The sequence below is a fragment of the Salmo trutta genome, chromosome 22, assembly GCF_901001165.1.
Source record: "Salmo trutta chromosome 22, fSalTru1.1, whole genome shotgun sequence".
Taxonomy (NCBI): Eukaryota; Metazoa; Chordata; class Actinopteri; order Salmoniformes; family Salmonidae; genus Salmo; species Salmo trutta.
This window is the reverse complement of record NC_042978.1, coordinates 12,947,630-12,960,039: the sequence shown is the minus strand read 5'-3', so window position 1 is coordinate 12,960,039 and position 12,410 is coordinate 12,947,630. Positions and strand designations below refer to the sequence as shown.

Sequence of the window (12,410 nt, the reverse complement as noted above, 5' to 3'; positions counted from 1 at the left end):
ACAACAGTGTACAGCGAATGTGCCGCCCACACGTATTATGTTCTACTAAATTATGCTAAAAAACAAGTTACATACTTTCGAGGGATGCTGAATTACTGTTTAAATGTATTTGTAACATTTCTTCCAGCTTTGTTTTTTCCTTCCGCCAACTTTTCTTTTAGCACAATTAACTTCTCAATCAAATTTCAAGGTTCAGCCCCTGCCCACCATAGGATCACGATGCCGCCCATACACTTTTCTCCATACCATGTCACACAGACCATATGGAGCAAATAAATCAAAAGCGGAGCCTATACACCAGGGGGTTGGGACTATGTTGTGTCCAGATCGAAAACAAATCCTACTTCAATCTTAATAGAAAGTCACCAGCAGGTGATCAATCAAATAAAAACATTCTGTAATGCACACCCAGATTTAAAAACAAATCAGTTACTTAAAAATAAAGTTTATTTGCAAGCTCTTCACATGTAGGTTTCCAAAGGCATTCTGAAATTAACCTACCCAGACCTTTGTGTCGACTGAAAGGTGACCATGTGCCAACCCCTGAGTGACCGATTTGTGAAGTAAGTTGAAACTTAAGGTAAGAGAATAGGGAAACCAACCATAGCAGTCTTTGGGTTCTAACTGCATGTGGGAGGAAACGGGGTGTAGAATTTCACAGTAGCTTTGGCGAGACCGTCCGTTTAAAGGAGGGATGGGGATATGTTCAAGTTTGACAAGTTCTGAAAATTAATTCTTCCAGGTCAATACATTGTCAGAATTCCATATACATTTCACAGATGAGTACAAAAAAAACTATCAAATAGACTAACCATGAACATCATAGCTTGGGAGTAGGCTACACATTCGTGACATTTCTGCAGTGCAGGTCTACTAAAATGGCACGCATAAAGGGAGATGATATGTGCCTAAACATTCCCAGAATTATCCAAACAGAAGACTAAATCATGACATTTCTCAAATAAAAGCTGAAAAATACCATCATAGTTCTGTTAGTTACAGAAATTGCTCTGGCTTTTGTTGAGGTGATACATACTAAATCACTTAAACAATATGTACATCACTTTTAAAAAGCTATTTTCTGTCAATAAATTAGCATGATTAAGTAAACATTTAAAGTTGTTATTTTAACTATTAGGAATGTTTTGCTCTGCAGAGCGATATTGTGTGGAAACATCCCAACTGTACATGTTTGAAATTAACACACTACATCAGTAACCTACTGGTCATTCAGGGATCATACAGAAGGGCTAGGATAGTACACAAAGATCCAGTTCACAATTAAAACACATTACAGGATAAGGATGATCAGAAGCCTTTTCTCAATCCTCAGAGAGCAATCTGTGAAAGTGGTCCGTCCTCCTCTTTAGTACTTCCCGGAAATCATCCTACAGAAAAAGTGTGATTTCAAATTAGTAAACCAACTATTTCTTTGGTAGGTCAATTGCTAGAAATGTTTCTTGTGGAATACAAGTGGTGGCCCAGTCTTGAACGACATTTCCAAACATAAGACAAGTTTGACTTGTGGTATTTAGTAGAATACTGGCTAAGTGTTTGAGATTGACTCAAGGTTAGTTCTTCTGCTTTCTCTACACCCAAGGGAACATGTTTTTCACAAAGATCCCATTTTATACCCACTTCCCGAATTAGATCTCTGTAGCATGTGACGTGTTTTGTCAAACTGGATTTAATCCTAGAAGACAAGTATACTGAACATAAATAAATGCAACATGAAACAATTTCAACAATCCTACTGAGTTTATCCATAGAAATCATTAAATTGAAATATATTCATTAGGCCCTAATCTATAGATTTTACATGACTGGGCAGGGGTGCAGTCATGGGTGGGCATAAGCCCAGCCAATCAGAATGAGTTTTCCCCCACAAAAAGGGCTTTATTACAGACAGAAATATTACTCCATTTCATCAACTGTCCAGGTGGCTGGTCTCAGATAATCGCACAGCTGAAGACAGATGGAGGTCCTGGGCTGGCCTGGTTACACGTGGTGTGCGGTTGTGAAGCCGGTTGGACTTAATACCATATTCTCTCAAACTACGTTGGAGACGGCTTATGGTAGAGCAATGAACATTCAATTCTATGGCAACAGCTCTGGTGGACATTCATGCAGTCAGCATGCCAATTGCACGCTCCTTCAAAACTTCAGACATCTGGCATTGTGTTGTGACAAAATTGCACATTTTAGAGTGGCCTTTCATTGTCCCCCCAGCACAAGGTGCACCTGTGTAATGATCATGTTGTTTAATCAGCTTCTTGATATGCCACACCTGTCAGGTGGATGGATTATCCTATCAAAAGGAGAAATGCTCACTAACAGGGATGTAAACAAACTTGTGCACAACATTTGAGAGAAATAATATTTTTGTTCGTATGGAAAATGTATAATTTCAGCTCATGAAACCAACACTTTACATGTTGGGTTAATATTGTTGTTCAGTATAGGTAGCAAATTATGGAAATGTCAAGATTTCTTTAAAAAAGACAATACCTAAAATAAAAATACTTTTATGCCCTGTGAGTTGGGATACCAAATCATTGTCAACTTACTGCTCCTGACAGTCTCTCAAGACACGGGATGAGCTTCTGAAGTTCTTTGTCATTGTCATTTCCAGACCAGCTCTTGATGGGAAGCACATTCATCAGCTGCAGAAATAAAGTAGGAAGTTAAGTTTATTAAACCCACTCTGCATCCCAAAAAAAACAACAAAGCATTTTATAATTAAGTGAATAACATCACAGCAAATGTACATGGTAGGGGTACGTGTGTGGAGCGTTGTCCAAAACCACTGTCTTAGCAAGGTCCCTCTCAAGTACACCCAAGTCCTTGACATAGTGCCCCAGAACACAGGTACAGTCCTGTTGATACAAACGGTGTCTATAAAAGGAAATTCAACAAAAAAAGAGTTATGCACAATTAAAGTACATCCAAATATCAACTGAAATATGGTCCTCAAATCATTCAAATTAGATATTGTCAGCCTGTCTCTGGTAAACAAAACTGCAGCTGCAATATCGCTAAAACAATACAGCAAAACAAGTATGGCTAAAATAACAGACAGCAACACAAGTTACAATGTTAACTTCTCATACCGAAAAAGCCTCCTCTTCGGGTCCAAAATGTCCAGTATTTTCTCTGCATATTCTTTCTTCGCAGATGTATAAACAAACATCTGAAAACAAACACATTTAATTAACTGTCCTTAACCCCCTTGAGTTGGTCCATGCCCCTGCAGAAATCAATTAGCAAAAAAAAAATCCCTATACGAATCCATCAGTTTAAACCAGATGTTTTTGTTACATTGAATGCATCTCAATCCAACATCTGTGGTGAAAGAGCTACAGTGGTGTTTGCCAGACCATGAGACATCCCGAAAATCGGTCTTCTCACAAAATTGTAGCGTCCAAACGGTTTGGCCTACAAACTATTATGACCCCTTTATGTAAAGACGACTCTCACGAACACGATGGTGTTCGGAAAGTATTCAGACGCCTTGACTTTTTCCACATTCTAAAATTGATTATATTGTCCCTTATCAATCTACACACAATACCCAATAATAAAGCAAAAACAGGTTTTCCTTTTATATATATATATATATATATAAAAAATTATATCACATTTACATAAGTACTCAGACCCTTTACTGAGTACTTTGTTGAAGACTTTGGCAGCGATTACAGTCTTGAGTATGACGCTACAAGCTTGGCACACCTGTATTTGGGGAGTTTCTCCCATTTTTTTCTGCAGATCCTCTCAAGCGCTGTCAGGTTGGACGGGGAGCGTCACTGCACAGCTATTTTCAAGTCTCTCCAGAGATGTTCAATCTGGGCCACTCAGGACATTCAGAGACTTTTCCCGAAGCCACTCCTGCGTTGTATTGGATGTGTGCTTAGGGTCGTTTTCCTGTTGGACGGTGAACCTTTGCCCCAGTATGACTTCCTGAGCACTCTGGAGCAGGCTCTCTGTACATTGCTCTGTTCAGCTTTTCCTTGAAGACTAGTCAGGATCCAGTCCCTGCTGCTGAAAAACATCCCCACAGCATGATGCTGCCAACACCATTCGTCACCAAAGGGATGGTGCCAGGTTTCCTCCAGACATGACGCTTGGCATTCAGGCCAAAGAGTTCAATCTTTTTTCTCATGGTCTGAATCCTTTAGGTGCCTTTTGGCAAAGTCCAAGCGGGCTGTCATGTGCCATTTACTGAGGAGTGGTGTCCATCTGGCCACTCTACCATAAAGGCCTGATTGGTTGTCCTTCTGGAAGATTCTCCCATCTCCATAGAGGAACTCTTGAGCTCTGTTAGAGTGACCATCGGGTTCTTGGAACTACCAAAACGTTTTTTCATTTCAGAATGGAGGCTGTGACCTTAAATGCTGTGGAATTGTATCTTGTCTCGGAGCTCTACTGACAATTCCTTCGACCGCGTGGCTTGGTTTTTGCTCTGACATGCACTTTCAACTGTGGGACTTTATAGACAGGTATGTGCCTTTCCAAATAATTTCCAATCAATTGAATTTACCACAGGTGGACTCCAATCACATTGTATTTACATCTTAAAGATGATCAATTGAAACAGGATGCACCTGAGGTACATTTCAAATCTCATACCAAATGGTTTGAATACTTATTTACATAAGGTATGTTTTTTTAAACATTTGCCAAAAAATTCTAAAAACCTAACAAAATTTGTAAAACATCAAGGGGTCTGAATACTTTCCGAATGCACTGTAGCTTAGTAGAACCCCCACAATGGGGGGAAAAGTTGATTATGTTTCAACAACAACAAAAAATATGTGTACAGCACAAGAACTTAGCAATCAAGCCTAGAAGCATACCTCAAAATGTTTTGTCATGGCTTCCAGAAATTCTTTCACATATGGTCGTAGAATCACGTAGACCTATTGAGTTAAGAGAAGATATTACAATCTTTTCTGTTACTGTCATTATAAAAAACAGGCATTCATTCTACTTAAAAAATAAACTCAACACCAGTCATTACAAGTCTAGAAGGAACTGGTTGATTCACTCACCTTGTACGGATTGTCCTGGAAGCATGTGCGGAAGGTGTACTCTGCATTCTCAATCACATTCAGAGAGCTGTACATGAGCGTTTCATCCTAGAACACAGAAATAATTCCATACAATTGGTACCACAGTGCTTGATTTAATACATCAAATAAATATTAATATAAATCAGGTAAATGCTTTGTTTAGTCACTGAATTCAAAAAGTTAAACCCAACACTCACCAGATCTAAAACTAGCGTGGCTTGGGGAGTACTCCTTGTCTTAGGTGGGATGTCTCTTATGCAGGGTTTGGATTGCTGGCACTTGGATGGAATGTTCTTGATGAAAGAGAAGCTAAAGAAGACAATGCAACGGATTCAAATTACTTTCAGGACAAGGGAGTGAGTCCTCCAGAACCACGGACAATGGGAAAGCAATTCTGGGCAGTGGATTATTTCAGCAGATGTGCATCACAAAGCAGGAACTATTAAGTTGGTCAAGGTGGCCAGCTAACTTGTAAGTTATTTGATACCTTTTCGGAGGTTTTGTTGGTAACTCTTTGAGCCTGCATTTTAATATAACCCCATTAGGTGATCCAACTCAATAAGTAGACACTGGATTTAATAATATATGTTATGGCGTGCAGAAGGGATGCGCCGATATGACATTTTTGGCCGATTCCGATATTTTTCCCCCCCCGATACTGATAACCGATATTTTAAATTTCAGCGGCCTTTTAAGCACTCTAGTACAGTTAAATAGTTAACACACACATGGACGCAGGGGTCTAAGGCACTGCATCTCAGTGCAAGAGGAGTCACTACAGTCCCTGGTTCGAATCCAGGCTTTATCACATCCGGCCGTGATTGGGAGTCCCATAGGGCGGCGCACAATTGGCCCAGCGTCGTCCAGGTTTGGCCCGGGAAGGCCGTCATTGTAAATAAAAATTTGTTCTTGACCGACTTGCCTAGTTAAAATAAAGGTCACACACACCAAAAAGTTATTTTATTTCCATTTACGAAATGTACCCCATTACAAGTGAAACAATCAAAACCGATTTCTTTCACTTACTTGCTGTGCTGTTTTGTTGTTCATTTTTTCAGTCATTTCATTCTCAACGAGGATTTCATCATACATGTCAAGCAGTGAAGTTTCAGCTGTCTGTCTGTCTTTGGCTTCTCTTCCTCGGTGCGCACTGTCACTGTGTCCATTTCCATCTTGTCCAGTTGTGTATGTAACATTTCACGTAAACTCTGCTTCTTGTCTGCGTCAAAGTAGCGGTCCTTGTACCTAGCATCAAGAACGGTGGCAACACAGTAAAAAGGCTCAGAGAGAATACCACCGAATCGCTTGTTCACAGCCTTCAGTACTTTTTAACCCCACGGTCTGTGTCGGCAGTTTTGTTGAGCAGGCGTTTCAATGCCATGACAGAGGGTATCACGTCTGCTACAGACGCAGTTGATTAGCTTATTTCTCGAGTCAGTTGTTCGATTGGCAATAGGAGTGTGTTCATGTTTCCAAGTTTCAAACATGTTTTCAAATGCCATTGAAATGGCAGCAGCGGTATGAGAACCAGCACATTCTTGAGCATGCAATATGGCTTTCCTCAGTACGAAATCCTCGTCGACCCACTGTGCTGTCAGACTCAGCATGCTCATGGGGCTGACATCGCTGATCCAAATGTCAGTCGTGACGCCCATAGCAAATAGCATAATGAAATCCATTATTTTGCCGTTAATGGATTTTGCCTGAGTTGTCTCGCTGAAATTTTCTTACTCTTTCAAATGACTGCTCAACCTGAACTTGTTAAGTTGTTGGAAGTGTGGACCTAGTATTTTTCTGCTTTTGTTCTGTGTAGTGCTGTATTCTTCATGGCGTCATCTACCTACGTTATTCACGTCAGCTTTGACATCGGTTTTGCACATCAGCAAACTAGACATCATTTTTTAGCTAATATCAGCCGATTCCGATATGCTCACCGATATATTGTGCATCCCTAGAGTGCAGCCCTATAATTGTAATCCACAGCACCAAGAACACAATATAAAAATGGCATAACTCACGGGCTGAAAGTTTCATTGTGGTCCTCATCTCCAGCGAGAAGGCTAATGGAACCATAGCCAAACACACACTGCTCTGGGCTCATCACATCACCACTGCTGGGGGTTCTCACATCTGAATAGGAAAAAACTGCCTCGATTAAAATGAATAGGACTCATTCACCCTGGTATATCACTAGACCAATTAAGATGTTACTGTGCTGACCTCATCCACTCGTGCCTCAAGAATCACATAATGGAATGCATGTTTGATAAACTATGCAAGTCCTTTCTAGCCTATACAGTGGTTTGTTTATTTGAAACTGACAAATGACAGTTTCTCTGTAAACAAAAAGGCCTACCCAATGGATCCAGGAAAGTGCCAAATCATGATGGCCTATTCTCCAAGATGAAGAAAGTCTGTTCTACACAAAACATTTCTATCTGAACGCTGTGAAAAACTGCACACCCATGAATTAGCCTCTGGTCTTTCAGGCAGACTATCCCACCTGCATACAAAAGCTAACACACACACTCGTATGCTTACGAAATAATCAAGTCTAATTTTGTCACATGCACTGAATACTGTAAAATGCTTACTTCCAAGCCCTTAACCAACAATGCAGTTCAAGAAATCGAGTTAAGAAAATATTTACTAAATAGTGATATTTTTTTATCCAAAAGTAACAAGAAAATGACATAACAATAACGAGGCTATATACAGGGGGTACCGGTACTGAGTCAATGTGCGGGGGTACAGGTTAGTCAAGGTATTTTGTAAAGTGACTATGCATAGATAATAAACAGCGAGTAGCAGCAGTATGGCCATTTGATTAATTGTTCAGCAGTCTTATGGCTTGGGGGTAGAAGTTGTTAATGGGCCTTTTGGTCCTGGACTTGGCGCTCCGGTACCGCTTGTGTGGAATTATGCAATTTTGAACATAGTATTGGATATACAACCTTTACCTATACTTACTTTCCTTGGTAGGAGTGAGGAAACGGACAACGGGGGAGTAGATATTTCGCACAGTGGAATTGAGGGGAGAGGTGGGGTTTAGCTCCGACAGCACCCGGTGATGGCGCACATTAACTGGGGTCTTGAAGCCCAGATCTAGAAATGTATACAGAATGATTCAGTCAGTATTGAGTTGCCATTTTTAAATAAATGTCAATAGAGCAATTGCATTCACCAAAATAAACAGGTACCTTCTCTTTCTTCATAGTCTGGGGCTGCCACCCTTTTCCTCCCACGCCCGTGTACAAGAGGGCGCTTTGTAGCGGTGGGGATATCATCAGAGTAGAGTGACTGGTCGTCTGGCTGTTGTACCTCTTCATCCTACACACAGAAAATATAATTGTGACAACAGTATGAAAAAGTAGCCAAAAGTTCTCATCAAAAGGATCAGAATGCCCCCCTACACCTAAATGACGGAGAGAGAGCGGAGACTTACCGATTGATGGCCGAGTTAGCTACCAAAGCCTGCTAATTTTAGCCCTACTAACTTGCATAACGTTAGCCCTACCAACCTGCGTGAGTCAGCCAGTTGCTATCAACACCTAGCTTACAGCTACATTAAACTAAACCAAAGTATTGAAAATACATAAACTCCATCTAACCAGTTAGCTAGCCAGCCACCTAGCCTAGCTAGAGAACAACCACAGACACAATTAGTTATAAATCTATTTGGAAAAACCAGTCTAGCAAAGGCAGGAACCCACAGAACACAAAAAATGCCATCAGATAAAGTAGAGAAATCGACTTACCGATTGACTTAGCTACCAAAGTCAAAGAAGAGCCCAGGAGAAGCAGCTAGCTAACCAATAGGATATAGTAATATAGGTTACAGGCTTCACATTCACGCTCAGCACAGAACCTGGTTTCTTTCAGAATATCATTCCCCAACCCTGCCTTCCACTGGTTATACTAAGCCATCAAAGTCCTCCGGGGTGAAACGAGCATCACATACAGTAGACGTGAGCATGGTCCCCATACTGCTAGCTTCAACCGGACAAACCGTTCCGACTTCAGTTTGCTTCACATTTTTGGCCCACAAATGAGTCATAACCCCATCCTTGTGGTTAGTACTGCACTGTGGGTATTACAGCACTAGCTACAAATGAAAACTACTCTAACACTCACTCGCTCAACTACCAAACACACAGGACATGGTTTCATTGTAGATGTACATGGTAGCTTACCAGCGCCAACACTTGGTTTGGAATGTAATTACATGCTAGCATGGTTAGTAGCTAACATTACCAAACTGGAACTAGCGAGGTAGGAAATGTTCTCCGTATGACGTTGAGAAAAAGTGCATTGTGGGTAGTTCCGAAGATATCCGAAAATAAGTTAATATTTACTTAAAAACGCTAAAACTGAACGGTTTGTAGTTATAGGTAACCAGATCGTGACTACAACTACGTTACTACGTCTTTGGTAGGTAAAAACTAAATGTGACCTACCCTTTAAACGGAAGAAAACGGTGAAGGGACCTACCTGAATTTGTCCATTGGAAACTCGTTTTGCTCCGTTTGCCCCTGCAATGAGGGGTACATTGTAATGCCGCGTTCAAAACAACTGGGAACTTGGAAATCTCCGACTTCCGAGCGTTCTAGACAACTAAGAAAAACGTTTTGAATGGTCATCCAACTCGAAATTCCAAGTCGGAAACTCGGGCATCTTTCTAGAGCTCCGTCTTTCCGACTTGAAAATCACTGACGTCATGATTTGACCTATTTTTCCGAGTTCCCAGTTGTTGTGAAAGCACCATAAGTCGATTAGCCACATGTACGCAAGCGCGTAATTGTTTTACTTTTCGAATTGTACAAACATGTCCAGTCGGCTAGCTAGGGGTCGTCACAAGTTACCACAGCCACAAAGTCATAAAACTAAACCCACCTATTTCTACAATCTCTCTCATAATCATCTGACTATAAACCTTAACCACACTGCCAACCTTACGAATAACCCTAACCTTAAATTAGGTCCAAAAATGTGTTTTCATAAATCTTTACGATATAACCAATTGACAACCATTAGCTAGCTAACGTTAAACCAGTTAGCTACTGTAGTTTGTTCGCCAACGATAGTGCGTAATACGCATTCGAAGTTTTCACATTAAACCAAGCAATTCTGGAAAAACAGTTTTATCGATTTACCTTTTCTGTTACGTTCCGCGCCTCTCTCTTTGAGTTCCACCGACTGTTAAACCGTGCTGATGAAGGGTCAGCAATACTTCGAGACCGAAGTCTCATCTTCACAAACTGAAATGTGTTGTGTAGCTACACAAACATTACTCGTTATACAGCTCGTGAAAATAATCTTGGGCCTACTCAAAATGTCGAGAGAAAAAAACCAGTTCCTGTTTGTGATTGTCTGTCGTTTCCCATTCGTTCTTGTGCCGTCAAGTTTTTTTAAATCTACCGGAAAGGGTCACACAAAGACAGTACAGTATGCAGATAAGCAGAAACTGCTTCTCCGATATAAATCCCCGATCACGTTTGTAGGCGATGTTGGTTAGCTAAACTCATGCGCAGAATACGTCATCGGGTCCAACGGTCGTCTCGCGCCGAACTGTGCATGTAAAGGCCAGAAAATCAAAGGCACTCTGTCGATATAAAGTTATTTTTGACAAAATTGAGATTGGAGTATTAACATGTTCAACTACTTAAGACATTAGCTCGAATCTAGGTTGTGCCTTTAGATTTCTAGAAAATTAACTAAGGAAGAATTGTTCACTTCTCTCATTGACTTCTCAATCCCCAAACCCTGATTGTTCTGCTTGTTCTGTTTTACAAGCGTTCCCGGAAGTTTTGCGATGTTGCGCCTCTGTGTTTAGAAACTCTGTTGTTTACTGCTGCTGTGGGATACCCTATTTTCATGCCACTTCGATACAAAGTGATTTTCGCTAACCCTAACCCCCTTCTTGACATTAACCTCAGTCTCCTAACCTGCTACGAAAAAGTCACTGAGGTACCGAAAAGGTATGAAAAGAGTGTTTCCCCTATGGAAAGAGAGCCTATGACACAACTTTCGCTTTTGGATGTTAACAAGGTGACACTCAGAGATAATAGAGAACACATCATGGATATAACCCTTTTTAGCATGGGCATGGCCATTGAGGACTTCCACCATGCTTCTGCCATTTTAAAGTAGTCAACTAGGTGGGGATTCCAATGGGTTGTAGCCTCAATGGTGCTGCCCATGCCGTCACAGACACTATAATGGCACCGATATAAAGATTAATACTTTATCTTATGGCGACACTCCTAATGTAGCAAGCATAAAATAAATGCCTGAAACTAGTTCTACTTCGCTTGAGGGTCTATGCTAGTCACTCAATGGGATATCCTTCCGCCTGGCGGCAGGATGAGTCGAGATATTGATATCAGAGTAATTCCATGCCAAGGGTATGATGCGCATGCCCCCACCCTCTATAAATACCTGGGCGTGTAGCATCATTTCCTCTTTTCATCCCTCAGCTACGCAGGTGAGCGAGAAGTGGATGTGAAGACTCCATAGGTGAGTTTTCCGTTGAATGTGTAGAGTATACTCCATTTTGGGCGATGCTTGCTCTTCGCCGAATAGTGAGTCCCATAGGGCGGTGCACAATTGGCCCAGTGTTGTCCGGGTTAGTGGAGGGTTTGGCCGGTGGGGCTTTCCTTGGCTCATCGCGGTCTAGCGACTACTTGTGGCGGGCCAGGCACCTGCAAGCTGACTTCAGTCATCAGTTGAACAGAGCTTCCTCCGACACATTGGTGCGGCTGGCTTCCGGGTTACGCAAGCAGGTGTTAAGATGCAGAGCGGCTTGGTGGGTCATGTTTCAGAGGATGTATGACTCGACCTTCGCCTCTCACGAGCCCGTTGGGGAGTTGCAGCGATGAGACAAGATCGTAACAACCAATTGGATATCACGAAATTGGGTGAGGAAAAAGGGGATAAAAATAAAGACAATAGAGAGAGGAACACACAGTGCCCCCTCTGGTTATCGATATCCAACCCCCCCCCCCCAGTCCAGTTCTTGAGGTCTTTGTTCAATGCTGGCAGGGCTGTATCCACAATTAAGGTGTACGCAGCAGTCATTTAAGCATGTCATGATGGAGAGCATGATGGTCCACTTGGCATCCACTCATGGCAAGGTTTCTTAAGGGAGTCCGTCGATTACGCGCCTAAAGAGCCCCCTCAGTTCCCAAATGGGATTTGGATCTGGTTCTTGGAGTACTATCTAGACCTCACTTGGAACCTTAAGACACTATAGACTTAACCTCTTTCTTAAGACTGTGTTTCTGGTGACCATTGCCTCTATCAAGAGGATTGGCAAGCTCAATGCTTTATCTGTTAGTG

General features: G+C 41.6%; 1 protein-coding gene across 3 annotated transcripts; it reads right to left on the bottom strand.

The window, feature by feature from the left end:
• Nucleotides 1-427: 427 nt before the first annotated feature.
• LOC115158118 (CTD small phosphatase-like protein 2) lies at nt 428-10,541 on the bottom strand. 3 transcript variants are annotated; one of them, XM_029706676.1, is made up of 11 exons: nt 10,226-10,536; nt 8,273-8,402; nt 8,043-8,177; nt 7,091-7,202; nt 5,270-5,381; nt 5,052-5,138; nt 4,857-4,919; nt 3,111-3,190; nt 2,769-2,895; nt 2,568-2,663; nt 428-1,388 (listed from the first exon to the last, which is right to left on the bottom strand). In XM_029706676.1, exons 1-11 carry the CDS (start codon nt 10,319-10,321, stop codon nt 1,323-1,325), a joined length of 1,104 nt encoding a protein of 367 aa, XP_029562536.1. In that variant the 5' UTR covers nt 10,322-10,536; the 3' UTR covers nt 428-1,322. The 3 variants fall into 3 exon arrangements, 2 of the variants coding, with proteins under 2 accessions (XP_029562536.1, XP_029562537.1); XR_003868621.1 differs by having other exon boundaries at nt 1,368-1,388; nt 2,769-2,876; nt 10,226-10,541; XM_029706677.1 differs by lacking the exon at nt 428-1,388 and adding an exon at nt 2,255-2,308 and having other exon boundaries at nt 10,226-10,541.
• Between the last annotated feature and the right edge of the window lie 1,869 nt (nt 10,542-12,410).